The sequence below is a fragment of the Orcinus orca genome, chromosome X (genome assembly GCF_937001465.1).
Source record: "Orcinus orca chromosome X, mOrcOrc1.1, whole genome shotgun sequence".
NCBI classification, from domain to species: Eukaryota; Metazoa; Chordata; class Mammalia; order Artiodactyla; family Delphinidae; genus Orcinus; species Orcinus orca.
In genome coordinates this window covers 102,627,155-102,648,347 of record NC_064580.1, presented here as the reverse complement: position 1 = coordinate 102,648,347, position 21,193 = coordinate 102,627,155, and the positions used below count along the sequence as shown (strand labels likewise).

The 21,193-nt window shown below is 39.4% G+C and overlaps 1 protein-coding gene and 1 long non-coding RNA gene across 2 annotated transcripts in view; one reads left to right on the top strand and one right to left on the bottom strand.

Moving 5' to 3' along the window:
• Positions 1 to 16,182, bottom strand: part of WDR44 (WD repeat domain 44) — an 82,996-nt gene extending 66,814 nt beyond the window's left edge. The window contains exon 1 of the mRNA XM_004285093.3: positions 15,694 to 16,182. Coding sequence (XP_004285141.1) covers positions 15,694 to 15,770 — 77 coding nt within the window. The 5' untranslated portion in view covers positions 15,771 to 16,182. The remainder of the gene's footprint in view (positions 1 to 15,693) is intronic.
• Positions 16,183 to 16,361: 179 nt separating this feature from the next.
• The window catches only part of LOC117198504 (uncharacterized), a 134,901-nt gene continuing 130,069 nt past the window's right edge, over positions 16,362 to 21,193 (top strand). The window contains exon 1 of the long non-coding RNA XR_007474791.1: positions 16,362 to 18,691. This is a non-coding gene — a long non-coding RNA (uncharacterized LOC117198504). The remainder of the gene's footprint in view (positions 18,692 to 21,193) is intronic.

Below are 21,193 nucleotides of genomic sequence, written 5' to 3'. Positions count from 1 at the left end.
CTGGTTGAACATTACTCAAGGTGTGATTAATGGATCAATGAAAAACCATAAGGAAATATTAAATAATTTTTATTGTACTCTATCCTACTTGATGTTCTGTCCCACTTGACATTTCAATGTCTTGAATGAGGAAACTGATGGTATATCTACCAAATTTACAGTTGGCACAAAGTTGGAGGGATAAGGAATATACTGGCTGACAGTATCCAAAAATATTTCAACAAGTTAGAAGGATGGGCCAAATCTTAACAGAATGTAATGTAACAGGGATAAATGTAAAATGCATGATTGGGGAGATATGACTTAACAACAAATCATGTGAAAACATTTAGGTATTTTTGTTGATTGCTCAGACAGTAAAGGCTGTGATATGACTACTGAAAGAGCTAGTGTGATCTTAGGCTGAATTAACAGAACTATTATGTCCAGGGCAAGGGGAGTGGTAAATTCTACTCTACTTCCCACTGATAGATAAGAGCACGCTTTAGAATATCGTGTATCATTGGGATACATTTTAAAAGAAACACTGAAAAAACAGAACATATCCAAAAGACAGAAACCAATTTGGTGAATGTTCCAGAAACTGAGTAGAATGATATAAAGAACTAAGGATGGCTAACCCAGAGAAGAGAGAAATGAACGCCTCTTTACCTTTTGGATTTATTTTGGAAAGTACAAGCAGTGAAACTTTGCATATAGGCTAATATTCTCACTGAAGCCTATGTTTTAACTTTTAAACTGTTATTCTATATTTGATATGTACAAGAGTATAATGTAGCATATACATGTAATTATGAAGCACAACAAATAAAATGAACTGTGACTCACTAGGTCACCTGAGAATGAGAACAGCATCAAGACCAGGGCAGCTACTGTCTGCCCTATTCTGCTGCTTTTGCCTTAGAGGGAACCACTAGCCCAGATTTGACTTATTGTTCCCTTACTTTTTTATTTTTAAAATGCCATGTATCTCTAAACAATATATTGTTAAGTTTTGTTATTTCTGAGCTTTGTTTTCAGGAATGCACTTACAAAGAAAAAAAGAGTTGGACTCTTAAAATTAACATTGCACTCAAAAATCTCGGTATTCCCAATCAGAGTAAAAGGCGATCCTTGTCACTGCATACTTAGTTGTATTTAAGTCTCACAACTGTGCCCATACCTACTAGTCTCCTTTTGCTTCTCCCCCACCTAGGGTTGCCAGATTTAGCAAACATAAATATAGGCTGCTCAGTTAAATTCCAATTTCAGATAAACAACAAATCTATTTTTAGTATGTTTATCTGAAATTGGGATTTAACTGGGAGTCCTGTATTTTATCTGGCAACTCTACCCTACCCCTAAAATAATTAGGTGGACAATTAATTCTATGATCTGTCCGTGTGTGATAAAGGGACAAAGTGGGAGGAATTGTATGGCCAATGTCATTGTATAAATATTAATCTAAGTATTCAACAGCATTTACTGACTGGGGAAAAAAATTGCACATGTGTGAATTTAGTCAAAGCTTTTCCAGACAATGCATTCAGTGGATATGCCCAAATGCAAATACTGTATATATGCTATTATGTACATTTTTCAAAAACACTCAGTGAAACAGAGTAGTAAGGTCTATTAACAGCTTCATTATTTTGGCTTAGATTGAACCCCTCAAAAAAACAAAAACAAGATGGCTACTGTAACAAACTGATAAATCTCTAGATATGTAAACTGACTTATAACCATTATTTATAAAAATATTTATATCATTTGTCTTCATGTTAAAAATGAAGTTAACCTATATAGGTCAAATAAAGATCAACAGCCAACTTTCTGGATAAATATCAATTAAAATTATGTTGTCATTAAAAATGGATCCGGTTACTGTATTTACAAAGTCATTTTAGGACACTTCACTTTATAAAAGGGATATCAGAAATATTTCAGATACGTTCTTTTTCAATTAAAAAAAACTGATGAGCTTTCTACAATATGAGGTAGAACTTGCTTTTCAATTGTCTCAACATCCTCCCACAACCTGAAGCACTAATGGCTCCTCAATTTGAATGGCAGTCAATACAAGTGTGTATTAAGAACTCGTACAGATTAGATTCCCCAAATAGAAGCCAGTTGCATTTCCTTGCCTGTCTTACTGCAAAACCCACATTTTGAAATCAGGTATAAACATGGCTGACTACTGTAATAGTCTAACTTGGTTTTTCAGAGCTTCAGCGAGTAGTTTCTCTCCAGGCAATCATTGAATCATCTTTTCCATCTTCATCACTCATGCACTATGGCTTTAGGGTAATCAGTGCTTAAGTCTACTTTAAAAAAGAACACTGAATTTCTGTAGTTTCAAACAGTCAGATCCCATAAGCCATCCTACCTCTAGTTTCTCACCCTTTAGCTATAGACAGATCCTTCTGTCTTTTGGGTTTGGTGTTTCTCTTACCTCTTACCTGAGGGTTATCTGAAAAACAAACACAACCTGTAAGCCTTCTGAGAACAGGGTGGAAGGAATGTGCAGACTAAAGCTACATTTGCCACCTGCTTCATAGTCAACTAAACAAGTAGGAACTCAAAGACCCACTACACAAAATATAAGAGTGATCTCACATTTAACATTTCCATTTCCAGACTACTCATTATACTGGGCGAAAAGAATATACCAAAACAATTGGGCAACACACAGAAAAACGGACTAACAAGGTCTTCTTTTCTTTTTTTGTCAGTAAGAGGACTCACATTTTAGGTTCTGAGGAAAAAAAGATGGTTGGCTCTGAAGAAGCCTCTTGTCAGGGTGCAAAATTCCTGACAGACTCCTAAGGAGGTAAAAAAAGAGTAATGACATGGAAGGAGGAAGCATAGAGTGAGTCAGCTGGAATAAAGCTGGTGGCTTGGCAATCATTTTTCTTATAGAAGGTGACTACCAAGGGCTTAACAGAAAATTGTCCTATAGCTTGATTTTGTTTTTATCCACCTCTTTTTGCCTTTGCCATCAGGAAACTATAAAAGTAAGATAAGCTTAAGCAGTACATCAACAAACTGAATCAAGCAGAGCAAAGAACAGCTTGCCTGTACAGAGATTTGGGATTCTAAGGTCCTTGAGGTGAACAGGAGGTGAGCGCAGATAAGGCCCTAGCTAGTCATTAAAATAAGCAGGTAATTAAAGGGTTTTGATTTCTAAAGCCCAGCAAACTGAAATAGGAAGATCTGATGGCAAACTAAGACCAACACAAAAGTGCTAAGTCTAAACTAGTAATCAAAAAGGTTCTGGTGCTCACAAAACAAGGACATGAGGATTTCTTCCCCCACTTAGGCCAGGCAGGAAAACAACAAAAACAAAGCAAAAATCAAAAACAGAACCAAACCTCAGGTTGAAGAAAAATTAAGAACAGTTCAAATTTAGAGAATAAGATACCATTTTATTTTTTAAATCTTGCTCTAGGTGCATAATTTTTAAAAATTTGGTATGCAGCATCGTTCACTGGAATTAAAATGTATATACTGATGCGTATATATCACTAATGAATGTATTTATTAATTAGTTACATTGTTATGGCAAGTTTTACTAGATTACATGCTAAGCATAAAACCCCCCACAGAAGGGGGTTTCCCTTGATACATGGCAATACTGGTTTATTAACAAGATTAACAAAAAATGGAGAATATAGTTATGACAGTTATCTAATAGGGAATTAACTGAATCCTCAAGATGTGAATTACTACTTTTATTATCCTTTGAAAGACCATTTTAGGTTTTAAATACTATGAAAGCCAAGAAGCAGAATATGTCTAAAATACCTAATGACTATTTTACCATTGATATTAATAGAAATAGATGGAGAGAAAATTTGGCACAATGGCTCTCTGTTTTCTCAATATAGGTTTTGTGGCAACATTTTTAAGTGATCTATAATGAAATCAAAGGAAACTTTATAATGAAATATAATTCTAGTCATATAGAAAGTAATTAAAGCTTAAAGTAGAACTTAAGCAGCTTTATCTTGTCTAAAATGACAAGCTGATTTTTCCAAACTGATTTATGTAATTCATGTAGTTTTACGCCATATTCCTGAAAGAACAGCTTGATAATCTATTTATTGACAAAATAAACAGAAAAATATATCAGCTCCCTGGGCCTACTCAAGAATTCTAAACTAAAACCATTCTACCCTGCACGTTTACAATCATTCAATAAATACCCACATTCAAGCAGTAACTCCAGGGTAGGGCAGCTATATCACAATGTCCCAATTTGTCAAAGTGGGTTAGATGAAAGTCACATCTATTAATGATTTAAAATAATTTCTAGTAAAATTGCAACAGAAACAGATAACTAAATTTATGACTGTCTGGAAAAGTCAATACTAATGCAATTATGCTAAATCACTTTGTAACTTACTTTTTAAAAAGTAAACAAGATGTTGGGCTACAGGCCACTTTACAGAAGCTTTATCAAGTTAACGTGCTAATATGATCTTGTATGTTATCTAAAACACCCAATGGTGTACTAATCTTTTTTTAAAATTTCTATTTATTTTTGGTTGCGTTGGATCTTTGTTGCTGCCTGTGGACTCTCTCTAGTTGTGGCGAGAGGGGGCTACTCTTCGTTGTGGTACACAGGCTTCTCATGGTGGTGGCTTCTCTTGATGCGGAGCACGGGCTCTAGGCACGTGGGCTTCAGTAGTTGCAGCACACGGGCCCTAGAGCGTGCGGGATTCAGCAGTTGCAGCGTGTAGGCTCAGTAGTTGCGGGACCCACGCTGGCTTCAGTAGTTGTGACTCAGGGGCTCTAGAGTGCAGGCTCAGTAGTTGTGGTGCACGGGCTTAGCTGCTCCACGGCATGTGGGATCTTTCTGGACCAGGGATTGAACCCGTGTCCCATGTGTAGGCAGGTAGGTTCTTAACCACTGCGCCACCAAGGGAGAACCTGTCACAACCTCCCTTTTTAAAAAATTTAAATAAATCAATTCTATTATCAATGAACTGATTATTCAGACTTTGAGATTCTTTGCTTTTCTTCTTTTGAGTTCACTACTTATCACCAAAGATGGGTAGAGGAACAAAAATTCAAACTAAACCATTTATTTTGTTTTTTAAATTACAGGAAAAAAATTACTGTTATCTCTGATAAAAGGTTTGATGGGAAAGGAAGTTGTAAACTAATGACTGAGCTGAGGTTTTGGTGTAACTGGTAACATTTAATTATTCATGTTTTCCCTCAATATCATGAATAATAGAAAATTGGACATATTTCAGTAATTAAGCACTTTAGGTTATAAATTCTACTTCTATGCTTTATGTATCTGAATTTCTACTTCTGCATTCTGTAACATGTATTAAAAACTTCATAAATATTCTAGAAAAATCTCAAATTACCCAGAATGCTTACCTACATAAAACAATCTGTAGGCCAAGTTTATTATTAAAGAGATTATTCATCCTTATTTACATCTTAAATAGGAATTACTGAGAATGTAATTTTTCTAATTAGCTACTAGGAATGTATTTTTCCCATTAATTTGATAGCCAAAAGAGGTCTGATTAGCTGGAAAATATTAAAAACTCCCACATGCATTCATTGTGACTGCTAGAAAATACCTTTGAAGGGGAAGGGAAAAAAAAATAAAGAAACATTGTGTTTCCAATTAGTGGCTTGTAGCCAAAAATATGAATCAGAGTTATACAGCAAAAAAAAAAAGGAAAAAAAATGTGGCGTAACTAAACAACTGACAACAATCTACAAAACAATTACAGAAAAAAAAAATCTGTGCTCAAGACTTTTTGATGAGGCACAGAAGCCCAAATCAGCAGTGTCTCACATCTTGAGGGGTTTTTCCCTTAGGAACAAAGAACATACCCTTTGAAATGCAGTTAGCAGTGTCTGGGATTCCAGCTCTTTCAGTAGCAAGGTCATTTTCTGACCTAGCTACCGTACCATAATCAATTCCGTCAAAGCTTAAAAAGAAAAGCATAAAAAATACTGCTTTTTGTTGTTTTCAACAGTGAATTATACATACCCAAATGGCAGGAGAGTCAGCCTCATCATTCTAATAATTCACATTTAAAATATAACATCGAAAAATGTTTATAGTTTAGAAAAGTGAAGCGGGAGGAACCTAATGTTTTACATCTCCATTCAAAACCATCATCTAATTACCACAAATTAGTGAAATTCCACTTTTGCTGGCTGACCCCCATTTATGCTGAGCTGTTTTTTTATTTGCAAAATTAGCATAATAACTGCCCTACCTAGCTCACAAAAATTGTCCTATCTTACAGAATTGCAGGATAAATCAGAAGAGATAATGTAAATAAAAGTACTTTGAAAATGAATGCCCAACATTAATCAAGAGTATGGCATTACCATTCTTTGCATGTTTAACAACATGCAGTACTATATTATTTCTTTCTTATTGGGAATACATTCATTCCTGGAAAAAAGAAAGTTGGTAACAAGGAATTGATATGACTGCACGATAACTGGCAACACTTCCCAAGGCTTCACTGTTAACACTTAATATTTACTGAGTACAGGATGTCCCCAAGTTATAAAGGTCCCATAAATCCAAACCACTGTCCTTGTCTCAGCCCCCTCCATTTCTTCCCTTCACCCTTATAGGAACTGTATAGGGATGGGGGAAGGGAGTGAAGATTTCAGAGAACCAGGAAGTTCAAAAGTAGAAGAAATTGTGAAGAGAAGTGGAACACCATAGAGCATCCTATCGCCACCTAAACCTTTTGTAGCTGCTACACATCAACTGCAGACATCTCCTCTCTACGCTGGGAAGTAAGGCAAAGGTTAAAAGTCAACAACCAGGAGCTATGACCTGGGATAAAAATAGGCATAGTAAAGTTCACTTAAAGGAAAAAAGACTGATCTCAGTCATTAGCCTTAATCTCTAAAGCCAATCCAATAAAGATAAAATACCAATTGCAAAATATTGACAAACCCACTCACTTTCACTCACAAAGGTACTAGTTTTATCAAACTACCTATTCATTCCGCTCACCTAACTTCTGCTAATCCAATGACCTACCCCACCTGTGACACTAACCAATCCCACTTACCAATGCATCTGCTATATCCAATTTAACCTCCCACTTACCAATGCATCCGCTATATCCAATGTAACCAATCTTTCCCTTATTCCTTCCCAAAGACCCACCCATTCATTATATTTCATCCATCACTGTTCCTTCTCAGTTGTAAGGAACAGCAAGTCATTATGCTGGGGAATCTCTGTACTAATGTCCTTGAGGTAAGCTAGGAAGGAGAAAGCTGGGGGTGAATGGGGTGGAATTGGGGTTGGGAGGAAACCTTCAAACCACCTGCCATTTGGGTAGATAGGTATATTTTAAAATAATGATTTTTTTAAAAACCACACAAATTGTTAATAGTACTGCTAATAACTAGAAAGATAATTTCCTCAGTCTCCCAATTTAAATAAAAACTTGCAGGAACAAATTTAAAAGAGGACTATGGACATTAAGTTCATCCATGGCTAGTCTTTCCAGTTCAAGAGCAATGCCAGAAAGAACACTCCTACCTCTTCTCTTGAGCCTACTTAGTAACCAGGATGCCTGCTTCTGAGAAAGTGGGTTTGAATACAGCTCTATATTCTATTTATTGGTCCTCTAGAGAGCTTGACCTGTGGTTCATAAGAATGCCCATGGTTCAATGAGTCTGTACTGGAATAGTCTACTACAATTAGTAGTGAGTGGTCAAGTAGGTTTTAAACAGGTATGGGTTGCTCTGTACAGGCTGCCTACTGGAAAACATTGTTAAAGTTTTCTGTCAGTAGTTTCCAAAACTTTTATGCTTCATCCTTGGCCCTTTTTGAAAAAAATTTTATCCTCCCCTCCCCCTTCTTTTTAAAAATTTTAAGGATTAGGATCCTGCGGATAAAGTAAAACCTTTTCTGCTCTTAAGCCTATTTATACAATGAAAATAAAGTTCTCCTTGGGGCATCCTCAGAATTTGGTAACCAGAGTTCTGAATAGGATAAACTAATATTAAAATGAAACCATTTGAATATGATTTAAATAAAAATTCAAGCCAGGAAATTTTAATTTAATCATTTCACAAACTTACAAGCTCACTACATAATATTCTAATTCAGAAAGACAAACACTTTTTGAAAAGTACACACAATATCTTAAGAGAATTCTACTTTGATATATATATTTTTTAAATGCTTAACCAAATGTGGTTTCACTTTTTGTCTTTTAAGACTGCTATAAATCAATTTACAAATATGTAAGAACTATCCTTGCCCGAACCATGTGCTCCAGCTCGAGGTTTGGCAAAACAAAACAGACTGAGTTCCTGGCGAAACATGGCATAAAATGCAGACAGCGGTTCCAATATCTTTTTGCCTGCCTTTTAGACAGGGATAGCCAACATAGCCCAACTTGCATCTCTCCAGCCGCCCCCACCAGGAGGCATCAGCAGCACTCCCCAAGAGAACGGCCTGTGGTGACAGAACATTCTAGATCTGTGCTGCCCAAAGCAGTAGCTGTAACAATTACTTACGTTATAGTTGTGTACAGAAACGGATACCAATATTGGCTAAATGACTAAAAGATTAACCACCTCAGTTAAACTGAGATTAATTATGCATATTTAGAAGTTATTACTATACCATACAATATTAACAAGCATGAGCACCAAACATTAACACAAACACTAATACATAAACTACCAGTTTATATATCCTAAATATTTCTTCAACATCCTTATTTTTAGCAAAACAAACATATATATAACTTAAAACTATTTTAGTTGTTTGAATTCTGAAGTTTTTAAGAGATAAAAAAATAGAAGGACACGGGCTTCCCTGGTGGCGCAGTGGTTGAGAGTCCGCCTGCCGATGCAGGGGACACGGGTTCGTGCCCCGGTCTGGGAAGATCCCACATGCCGCAGAGCGGCTGGGCCCGTGAGCCATGGCCACTAAGCCTGCGCGTCTGGAGCCTGTGCTCCGCAACGGGAGAGGCCACAACAGTGAGAGGCCCGCGTATTGCAAAAAAAAAAAAAAAAAAAAAAAAAAAAACCCAGAAGGACATAATAAAGACCCATACAACTATGCAGTCTTTACCTTTCTTTTCCCGTTTATTCAAAGGCTGCAAAAGAAAGATAACCTCTCCTATTAAATTTCGAAACTGTTTTCTCAAATTAGAATGAAAGGTCCAAACATTCTTTCTACAACCTACGGAAATCATTTTTGTTAGAGGTAGTTATGGTTATTTGGTAGTTGCTGATGAATCAAGGTACTTTTAAGTCACTTCACATTTGCATATATTTCTTAAATGGTCACTCTTGATCTTGAAGTTTATTCTAGCTGATATGACAAATGGATGGCCACTGGATGCCAGTGATGTAATGCATTCAATCTTCAAGACAATGACTAACAATGGAACTGAGAAAATTAGTATGAGAAAAATGTTGCCTAAACATGTTCCTGTTAAATTCTGTATGTTTAAAATGTTTGGAGACAAAAAGGTTTTGTGGACTTAAAACCGACTGACACTAATGGAATGCCAAGCTGTAAACTGCCAGACAGCTGCGGCTGGTAATAAAATGCTAAGACCTGAAGAGCTTTAGCAGAACCTGATTATATGGTAATCCTAGTATCTGAGAAGGCAAAAGAGCTAGAAGAATAACTGATAGGTTGGTTGCTATAGTAACCAAGATAAATTTGTATACTGAATGGGGGAAAACATTGGGGTTGCCATCAGGTATGAGGCCCACATTATGTCTTATGTGCTTTTTCCACAATCTTGAATCATGAGGTGACAGACTAACACAAAGACTGCTCAGTTTGAAATAAGAGAATAGATAAGGTTCCGCTCTGAAGAGTAAGGAAAGCACCCAATTAAAGGTTTAGCTTGTTAGCAGAATAATATCTGACAGCTAGGGGGGAATAAACCTTGTGAAAGTTTGTAGAAATTAGCTTAGCTCTGGGTAGAAAACAAATGTAGGTTAATTATCAATTCAGGTTAAATACCTACAATTTTTATTATTTTAAATTTTGTTTGAGGTAATTCTTATAGGCTATTAATCTCTTACAGAAAGGGTTGTTTAATTCACTGTGTAGGCATGTACCTAAAACAATGCTAAATAGTATGATTTGTCTGGTCTCAGTTACCCATGCCCCAGAAGCAGCCTTAGAACCTGGTCTCTCTATCTCGGCTGCTGGGGCTACCTTCACCACCTACTCCATCTCCATCACCTCCTCCACCACCACCACCACCACCACTCCTTTCCTCCATACCCCAGGAAGTAATTACCAGAACTGCAGGCAGAGTGTGAGGAGGAAACAAACAGCCTCTTCAAGGTGCTTGCCCGGCAAATTCACCTGACTTTGTCAAAATCAAAACAATGAACCAAAGAGAACACATGGATTGTCATGTAATGTAAAGGTTACACAAGTCTCAAATATCAACAATTAGAAGTTATTTTTTGTTCTGTAGGATCACCACTGAATGGTCAACATCCTAAATCTAGGTTTTTAATATTTTTAAAGATCAAATTTTATCTACCCTATTTTACGAAGTAGGTTATCATAAGAACAGAATAAAGTTTTCAGTTTACAGGAGTTTGTACAGATTCAAATTGAGCCCCCAAATTGCAGTACTGGTTCGGACTGTCCCGCCTCAATGGGTCACCAAACTGACAGTTTGAGGCCACTAAATTTAGAGCCTGAATTTACTCATTAATATGCAGAAGGTTTCCCCCCCACTTCTATATGATGCTACATGGGTGTGATAGAACAGCATATGTAAATATATTTCTATCATCCACAAAGCCAATAGCAATCAAATATAATCCATGATTAAATACAATTTATGCTTAAATGCCAACCCATGAACAGTCATTTTTAAGGACTCTTTCCTTAAGTAACCCATAGCACACAAATACCTTTTTAATTGAAACTTGTATCGCTTTTCAATTCAGAGAGAAATGTTTCTGATGCCTAAGTGAGAAGCTGAGTTTTCAACAAAGGCAGCTATGCAAGTTTTTATTTTTCAGACCAAACAATTCTTTGGGGCAGGTGGATCTCAGTACTCATAACTTAAAAATCAAGATTTTGTCACTACTCCAATCTAAAATAATATACTGTGACTCCAGGGAGATCAGCTCGGTGCTTTGTGACCACCTAGAGGGGTGGGATAGGGAGGGAGACGCAAGAGGGAAGAGATATGGGGATATATGTATATGTATAACTGATTCACTTTGTTAAAAGCAGAAACTAACACACCATTGTAAAGCAATTATACTCCAATAAAGATGTTAAAATAAATAAATAAAATAATACACTGTGACTGACAGTAACAAAACAAAACAAATAACCATCCCTGTTCTTAGATTAGCTATTCTGTCACCGGTTTTCATCCTGACTTGGAGAAAATTAGTGGACAAAAGTTAGGATCCTAGAACAGTCCATGTCCTCTGACAGAAAGGCATGAAAGAAACAGAATCATGGTAGATAGCTTGACCATCTTAGGAGTCCCGCTAACAGGGTAAGTGCCAGAAACCTACAGCAGGGATACCTGGCAACACTTCCCCTCCTTCTGCAGACAAGGCATCACGGTATAAATGAAGAATCAGGAGACCTGGGTTCTAGTTCTGAGCTTGCCACTAATCAGCGATGTGTCACTTCCCCTGTCTGAGCCTAGGTTTCTCTTTCAGTTAAATGGAAGGGCTGGGCTAAATGATCTCCTGTCCCTTCCTACTCTAAAAATGTTACCATTCTAGCCTTCCTTCCAAGGCCTTTTTAATTGAAACTTGTATCAATTTTCAATTCAGAGAGAAATGTTTCTGAGGCCTAAGTGAGAAGCTGAGTTTTCAACAAAGGCAGTATGCAACTTTTTACTTTTCAGACCAAACAATTCTTTGGAGCAGTTTGATCTCAGTTCTCATAACTTAAAAATCAAGATTTTGTCATTACTCCAATCTAAAATAATATACTGTGACTCCATGGAGATCAGCTCGGTGCTTTGTGACCACCTCGAGGGGTGGGATAGGGAGGGTGGGAGGGAGGGAGACGCAACAGGGAAGAGATATGGGGATATATGTATATGTATAGCTGATTACAAGTATAGCCAAAATACAAATATTTTGGTTGCCAACACAAAAATAAAGAATGCTCAAAATGTCACATTTAATTTTATAACATGTTTCAGTGCCAGCCTTTAGTAGGTGTATGTATAATCCACACAAATTAGCAGGAACATTCATTTCATATATAATTTACCCAGTAAATATTTAATTTCAAATCTATGGGTCTCGAATCATGTACCCAATACCATCCAGTCTGTTAAACTCTCCTCGAATTAAAGATGAGGAAATGAAATGACTCATAGTCCAGGGCTTTTTTCTACTATACCAAACTTCCTCCTCCCTTTCCTGCTTTATCAAAAGACAGCATGATAGCAGAAAAGAACTCTAGACTGTGAAACTCATCTGGATTCTAGTCCTAACTTTGCCATTAGTTTGCTGTGGCACCTTGGACAAGTCACTTTACTTTTTCCAGGCTTTGGCTTTCACAACATTTTACATGAAGAGTTTAACTAGATGTCCCTTCCAGCTGTAACATGCTATGATCTTATAACATTCCTATCTGACAAAACAAGATACACATTCTTGAAAGAGAAAGTGGGAATTTCTAGCCAAGAGAACTGAAAAGTTTGTGCTGCTAGTTGTAAATATATGCATCAGTTCAATTTAGCAAGTTGGTCCTAAAACATTTTACTCCAGCATCTCTTGGAGGAGGTTACCCTGTATAAACACACACACACACACACACACACACACACACACACCCCACACACACACACACCCAGGATGGGGCAGCTATGATGTACTAGAAAAAATACTGGAGTAGGAGTCCGAAGAACTGGTTTCAAATCCCAGCTTTCACTTATAAGCTGTGTCTCCTAGGCCAATTCATTAACCTCTCTGAGCCTAAGGTTTCTCATTAAAACGGAGATAAGAATAAGGAAACCTGACTTAAAATACCAATCAAAATAAAGCATTATAACTGATGTACACTGTAAAGCTGTACAAGTGGAGATGATCTGCCACTGTGTTATAGTAGGGTGCATTCGAATCAAGCCTTTCTATAAACAGCTGGGCTTATTTTTAACTTATTAAATTTGCTTTCAAAGAGTAGAATAACAAAGTTGAAGACACCACTGGAGGGAGAAAAGAAGAAATAAATCAATTTTAGGAAATGAATTGTTTACCTGGATTCTGCTGATTAACAAAACACGAGATTACTCTCAACAGTCTACTCAGTTTACTACAATTTGGTGAAATGGTCTGTGTACTCTAGAACGCGCAATGCAAGGAACATTTCTTAAAGTGCCCAAACTCAGTCTGTTAACCTCTTAGAGTTTATATGGTATGCCACTCCAAGTGTATCTCAAGGGAGAGAGGATACTTCTAATGACCAGATATCTAGTGATACCATGTGTTTCCACAAATCAAGATTTCTCACTGCATTTCTAGGTTGTTAGTTACCCAGCCAAGTCTCCTCACAGTACCTTATGCAAAATGACAAAAACTGTCACAAAGGACAGAGGAAATGCTAATGATGCCAACCTTGTGCAGTCCTCCCAGTACAGCTAGTTCTTTTCAGATGCAATTCTCCAGATGAGTCTAATTCTCTTCCAAATCCCCTCACTAACGCAGAATGGAGCTGAAAAATTCACAGACTAACAGTTTTATCCACAGAGCTCAACACTCTCAATATATAGGCAGGTTAGAGTTAAAATCAGAAGGCTGGGTCCCAAGAGATGTTTTTACTTTTCACCTAGCATATCAAAGGATCAAAGTGCTTGAGAAACTATATTATCCCACGAGGGAATAAGTGACTCTATCAATTCTATCAAAATGACTCATTCGGTTTGGATACGTTAAATAACTCCAAGTTCTGCATACTTCCTCCCAAAGTAAGCACTGTGTGAAGTTAAATTTGCTAATTCCAAGAAAAGAAGGAGAAGGGAATGAACATTGCAGTTCTTTCTCTGTGCCAGGTCCTGGACTACTAGGCAGTTTACACAGGTCCTGATGTAGCTGTCCTTCAAACTTAAATTTGTTATATTCATTGAAAAGGAACAATATTCACATAGCTCTAAATTGATTAAATCATATATGTCGACGGTTATTTCCCTTCCCCCTCCACGCACGCGCACGCGTGCGCGCGCGCGCACACACACACACACACACACACACACACACACACACACACACAAAACAACAACAACAACAACTAAAGGATTAGGTCTCTTATTTAACCTGAATTGACAGTTCATAACTTTAAAGGGAATACCACAAAGACAAAATTTAATTTCAGGGGGCTCCAATGTACTTGGTAATCCAAGTGAATTTTCTATCCTCTAACATCTAGCTATGAACTTGTTTCATATATTGAACTTGAAGGAGATTCAATGCCATCTCAAGATTGGCCATTGCAGCCCCCAAATCCCATAACAGTGATTTGAAGGTTGGTGGAAACACACTCATCAGCGATCTACCAACGTAGAAAGTTCTCTCTGATTTTGTTGCTGTAACTTTTGAGGTATATATTATATATAATACATATTAGGTTTTAGAACGACTTCTAGAATGTACAGATAACATTATCTGCATTAAGATATTTCTTCCACGGGTAAGCTTGCAAATTGAAGGCAGCTGACTCCTGGAACCATATTAGTGACTTACATTAACAGACAAATTTTACCGATTTTCAAGTTCTTATAGCATGAAAATGTATTTCACTGCCTCTAGTTCCACACAAGCCCAGTAGAAGAGTTCGGTGAAATCGCTTTAAACATATTCCAACTTTGAAAAGCGGAGGAGTGGGTAAGTAGAAGTCCCAGGCAAGCGAAGCATTCCAACTACTCTATTTCCTACTCAGAATCTCCCATATTAATCACCACTAAAACATCTTGCAGAATTAGATAAAGAGCACAAAGCTGTGGCTCTCCTTCTAACCACAGATTACTCAGCACTTGTTTGTATCTCTGTAGTCGGTTGTGCACATTTATGTCCGGCTACGCTTTTAAGACCGCATTCTCCCTAATGGCAAAGGACCTTGTCTTCGATTTCCTTTGCCTCACGGCAAGGTGCTATTTTAATAAAACACCGTGGATCTAGAGTACATCACCTAGAGGACTTTCCTAAGTAAACACCCAATCTTCCCCCCCACTCCGCGCTCCGCTCCTTTTCTTTCTGTGCAACGAAGAGAAGAAGGCAAAATAGGGAGAGGTACAGCCACCTCTGAAACGAATAGGTAAGTTAGCGGCAAAAGAAAAAAAAAACTGGGCACTGTAATTTCTCCTGTTGCTGCTCCTTTAAACTATGGCCCCCAAGGCTAAAACGGATGTTTCCAAAGTATGCTCTGAAGCCCACAAATACAAATCTCCGGCTCTCAGGTTCGTAAACTGTCCCACCTCTTAGAAAGCTGGACAAGACAAGAAAGGAACACCTGGGGCCGTTCACCAGGGAAAAGAGGAGGGTTTGCCCGAAGTGGCCAATCGCCCTCCCCCGACTCTCTCTTAAGTGCCCGAGGGAGGCGGAGAGGAGCAGCGGTGGCGGACACAGCCGGCCCTGGGAGGGGTGTAGGGGGGAAGGCACGGGGGAAGGCACGGGGGAAGCCGGGGGACGGGGACGCCCGGCTTGTGGGCCATGGCTCCGGTTACTTACCCTACAGGGTAGCCGCCCCCTAGGTGCACATCTTCAGGGGCATCAAAGAATTCCTCTGTGTCGCTTTCCGACGCCATTTATAAGACACACCCGCGGGTGAGGGAGCCGGCGCCGCCTGGAGGGAGGGTGACTCTCGTCTCCTCCTCGTCGTCCTCCACCCCGGCGAGGCCGTGGGGAGGTGGGTCCCGGGGAAGGATGAGGAGGGAGCAGACGATCTGAAGTGAGGAGCCGGACAGTGGCAGGGGGCCGCCGGCAGCTGCCGGACTGAGGGAATGACCAGCAGTGCGGCCGCCTGAGGAGGCGCCGGTGGGCTCAGGGACTGTTGCTGCCGCCGCTCCCGGCGATAGGTGTACGAGGAGAGCGAGAGAAGAGGCGGTGGCTCTCCTCTGTGGGGGAGGGGGGGCACGCCGACGACAGCAGCTCCAATTTCTCCCGCAGCTGCAATTACAGCAGCTGGGAAAGCTAGTTGCCCGCAAAATACGGACGCTCACCAACCCTCGCGAGATTTCAGGAGAGGCCAGTAAGGCGTGGGCGGGGCGAAGAGGAGGCGGGGGCGGTTCCTGGGAAGCAGCGCTCAGAGTTCTTGTACTCGAAGAGCCTATCAAAACGGCGCAAGCGCGATGAGGGCGTTCGGTGAGGGCCGGAAGTAGCGGGGAAGGGTGGTGATGAGCGTCCTGAGGGGAGGAGCCTAGAACCCGCGCAGGAGCGGCGAGGTTCCCCGGCCTTGTGAGAGCGCGCCCGACGTAGGTGGGGTCCAGCAGAGTGTTCTACCCACTAACTCTGCAGTTCCAAAGAGGCATTTTTAGAGGGGTGATTTGGGGTCTGCTTTTTTTCTTACAAGGAAATGCTGTCGGGAAAAGTTAGCATTGTGGTTTGAATCTACTTCGTTTTAATTTTTCCAAGCGCGGAATATCCCACCCTAGGGAGTAGGCAGGTCCACCTCCTCTAGCGTTACGGGTATAACCCGTCTTATTTACTACAAGCTCTCTAATTGAGATCCCTAGATACGATCCTGCCGGCCAGAGGGTGGGGTCCAAGAGCGATACGTGGGGAGCGTGATAGTTGCATGGAGTAATGATGGATTTGTTACTGGAGCTGAGCCACTGTTGGGCCTCCGGTTACTTTCTCCCTACAAATACGCATTTTTGCCCACACTTAATGCAAGAGAAATTCTTACATACTGCCCAAGATGTGCGTCAGCCAAATGGTAGATATATATTGAGCAGATTCCGTTGCAAGGCTAAGAGCTGGTAACTTAATTCTAATCCTCGACTGCCCAATGTCCAGTGATGAAAATAGAAAGGTGCTTTTTAAAAGACCAAGATGGTCTTTCTTAACGCATCATGGACCATCAAAGTGATAATACTGACTTTCTATGGGATTGGGAGGCACATTTACTTTTCCCACTGCCATGACAGGAAGGAAGGCGGTCTGATCCGTTTGCAGCCTCAATTGTTGCTCAAGATGGTCGCAGAAAAGACAAGTGGGACCAATGGCATGGCCTCAGGCTGGAATGGGGCTCTAGATTACTACGGAAAGCAACCAGGAAAAGATCTGGAGTTGTGTAAAACCAAATGCCATAGATTGTGTATTCTTTAACACCCTAGAAGTTCAGGGAAAACGCTGCATAATGAAATAGGGTAATATATTTTGCAGTAAACCATATGATTATTCATGCGTGGTAAATAAATACCAGTAAATAGCCTCCTTCAGTTCAGATCAGCTACTACTGTCAAGTAAGTTTAGATTAGAGTAATTTAACTGTCAATAAGTTACTAAAAGTACAAAACAAAAATGTTTGGTTTCCAGAGCTTTTGAGATTTAAGAATTGCACATAAGGGATTTGTGGATCCTTGTGAGGACATGACTTTTGGCACTGTCCAATAATTATTAGCTTTTTTTGTTGTTTAAAAATATTTATTTAGGGCTTCCCTGCTGGTGCAGTGGTTAAGAACCTGCCTGCCAACGCAGGGGACACGGGTTTGAGCCCTGGTCCGGGAAGATCCCACATGCCGCGGAGCAACTAAGCCCGTTCGCCACAACTACTGAGCCTGCGCTCTAGAGCTTGCAAGCCACAACTACTGAAGCCTGTGCTCTGCAACAAGAGAAGCCACCGCAATGAGAAGCCCGCACACCGCAACCAAGAGTAGCCCCCGCTCGCCGCAACTAGAGAAAGCCCGGGCGTAGCAACGAAGGCACAACACAGCCAAACATAAAAATAAATAAATTTATTTTAAAAAATTTATTTAGCTGCATTGGGTCTTAGTTGCGGCACGTGGGATCTTTTAGTTGTGGCATGTGAACTCTTCGTTGCGGCATCTAGTTCCCTGACCAGGGATCGAACCCTGGCCCTCTACATTGGGAGCACAGAGTCTTAGCCACTGGACCACCAGGGAAGTCCCTAGCTTTTACGTGTTTTAAACATGTTAATTTCCTAGGTATAAAAATATATCTCAAAGTACTAACTTTTTATTTTGTTGCTCACTAGGAGAGATATGCTATTTTCCTTATGGATTATGGAAAGATACAAGTAAATAAACTACCTGAATTTATTCTCTTCCTAGCTTTCTGATAGTGAATTTACATTTGCCTTAAAAATTAAAGTTTGGGGCTTCCCTGGTGGCGCAGTGGTTGAGAGTCCGCCTGCCGATGCAGGGGACACGGGTTCGTGCCCCGGTCCGGGAAGATCCCACATGCCGCCGAGCGGCTGGGCCCGTGAGCCATGGCCACTGAGCCTGCGCGTCCGGAGCCTGTGCTCCGTAACGGGAGAGGCCACAACAGTGAGAGGCCCGCGTACCGCAAAAAAAAAAAAAAAAAAAAAAAAAATTAAAGTTTGGTGTCATGTATTATTCTAGGTGCTGAGGATAATTCAAAGATGAAAAAGACAACTTAGTTCCTCTCTTCCAGAAGCTCACAATCTAACAATGGATGAAAACACAGAGTCCCAATTTGGTGCTTTTTTTCACTATACCATACCACCTCTCTTGGACCTTTTAAGGTACTTTAAACATTATACTTAGAAAACAGTTAAAATGAACTAGGAAAGATTAAGCTGATAACATTTTTAGAGCTGTTAAAATTATCTATGTAAATGCTTTTATCAATTTTATGAGAAAGTGAATTTCTGGGAACATCAAAACACATGTGTACCACCTATGATCATTTTTAAAGATGTCAGAAGATGTGTTTGTTTTGCCTGAAACATCTGTTCTTGAGTTTTAAAGCAGCAGGTTTTAGGCTTAGTCCAAGGCAGTGGTTTTGAAGCCTTTCTCCTTATTAGAAATGGAACCCTTTAATCAAGCCTAATTTCTTGCAAAAGTCCACATATCATAAAAATAAAAACAATTTTAGTTGAAGCAGGGATAGTTCAGGTTCCTGCCTGCTTGGCTTTCCTTGAGTCTCAAGAGACTGCTGCAAGGCTCCATCAAAAAAAAAAAAAAAAAAGAAAGAAAGAAAGAAAAAGAAAGCTATTGGTCCAAAGCAGGGGTTGGCAAATTGTGGTACTGGTACACTGGACAAATCTGTCCTGCTGTCTCTTTTTGTAAATAAAGTTTTATTGGAACACAACCAGCCCTATTTGTTTATATCTTGTATATGTTTGCTTTCAGAGCAGAGTTGAGTAGTGGGGACAGAGACTCTATGGCCCTCAAAGCCTAAAATATTTACTCTCAGGCTCTTTGCAGAAAAATTTTGCCAACCCCTGATCCAGAGGATACTATTTTCTAGGGTAACTGAGAACTGAAATTACACTCAAATTAAATGGTTGTTTGAATTAGTTTCACAACAGAATTGTATAATGGCACAAAATTATACGTATAGATAAAAATGAGAATAAAACATTTTCCCACCTGGCTCATTTCCAATGACTATAAAAACTGCACAGGTCTAGGGCTAAGGTGGGTTTAAGGAAACTTTTTATGCCTCCTTATCTGCACAGCATAAACTCTACTTAGGAGTTTCAAAGGCTAGGGTCACAGCCAGTGTATAGAACAGCTTGTCTGTGGGATACTTGCTCTCTCCTCTTGTCAAGAATAATACAAAATGGCGGTATCCTTGGAGCCAATTTTGCTCCAACCCCAAGGATAATCACTCAAAACATCAGTAACAAAACTGTAATGCATGTAGGCTTTTGTTATAAACAAGAGCTAACATGATAACTCAGGGGAAAACTTTTTATGTACAGGGTTAGGTGATTTGAGATACAATATTGACATGAAAAGATTTAATATTATAATCTCTGTGAGAGTTTTTGTGGATTTTGAAATATAAGAATCCATGAAAAAATCATTCTGAAACTGGCCACAGTTTGTCAGGGCCAAGACTAAATTCTGTAATCATCAACTTTCAATTATCTGTTTGAAAAGTCAGTTGTGTTACAGATTATAATAGTACAAATTCAAAAAATCTATTTGGCTTTGGAATTTTTATATCTTTTTCAGGTCTACTCCACCTTCTTAATGATAGTTTATGTTCATATTAAAATGAATTTTCAATCTCTGAGCACACAAGAACTGAAAGTAGAGAGTGGTAGTCTAGAAATGTGTCAAGAGACACAGAAAAGCCAGCCTGACACTTAAAATGTGTTAGTATTGTGCAATGGAATATTTTGTAGCCATGAATTACTATTCAGGACCCTGGAAGAAAGCTAACTGGAATTATCTTAAACAAAAAAAGGGAATTTATTCGCTAACATAGTCAAGTACAGACTGCTCTAACACTTGTCTATTCCTTTGTGACTAATATATTAGAGACAATTTAAGCGGAAGGTGAATTTTGCATTTGTTTATGTGCAATTTTGTCAGCCAGATACAGGTGAACAGAAAACTACACCCAGATGAATCAAGTTGCGTAGGAATACACAAAATACACGCACACAGACCTCAGACGTCTACCAGTTACCTCACTTCATTGTGTGTTTTGAGTCACACCCATCCACATGGAGTGTTACAGCTTTCCACCTGATTTCAGATAACCCTCCTTCCACCACTTCACAATAATTCACAAGTTGCAACCCTTCTGATAACCCATTTCCACAAGCAAACTTTAGTTCTTTTTCAAAATAAAGCACCATATTGTAGTATTTATGTATTTCTTAACCATTTAATGTGTAAAACTGCTACCATTTTCATTAGGTTTGTATCTTTTAGTGTATGTGTCACTGACAGTTCTTAAATGTTGCACTCATAGCCCCATTTCCCCCATAAGCCCTGTGGTTTTTATTGAACAACTTTGCATAATGCAGTAATTTTGTGGGAAAGCATATGTTGTCTTTTTTTAAATTTATTTATTTATTTTTGGCTGCATTGGGTCTTCGTTGCTGCACGAGGGCTTTCTCTAGTTGTGGCGGGCAGGGCTACTCTTGGTTGCGGTGCGCGGGCTTCTCATTGCGGTGGCTTCTCTTGTTGCGGAGCATGGGCTCTAGGCATGCAGGCTTAGTAGTTGTGGCACATGGGCTTAGTAGTTGTGGCGCACGGGCTTAGTTGCTCTGCGGCGTGTGGGA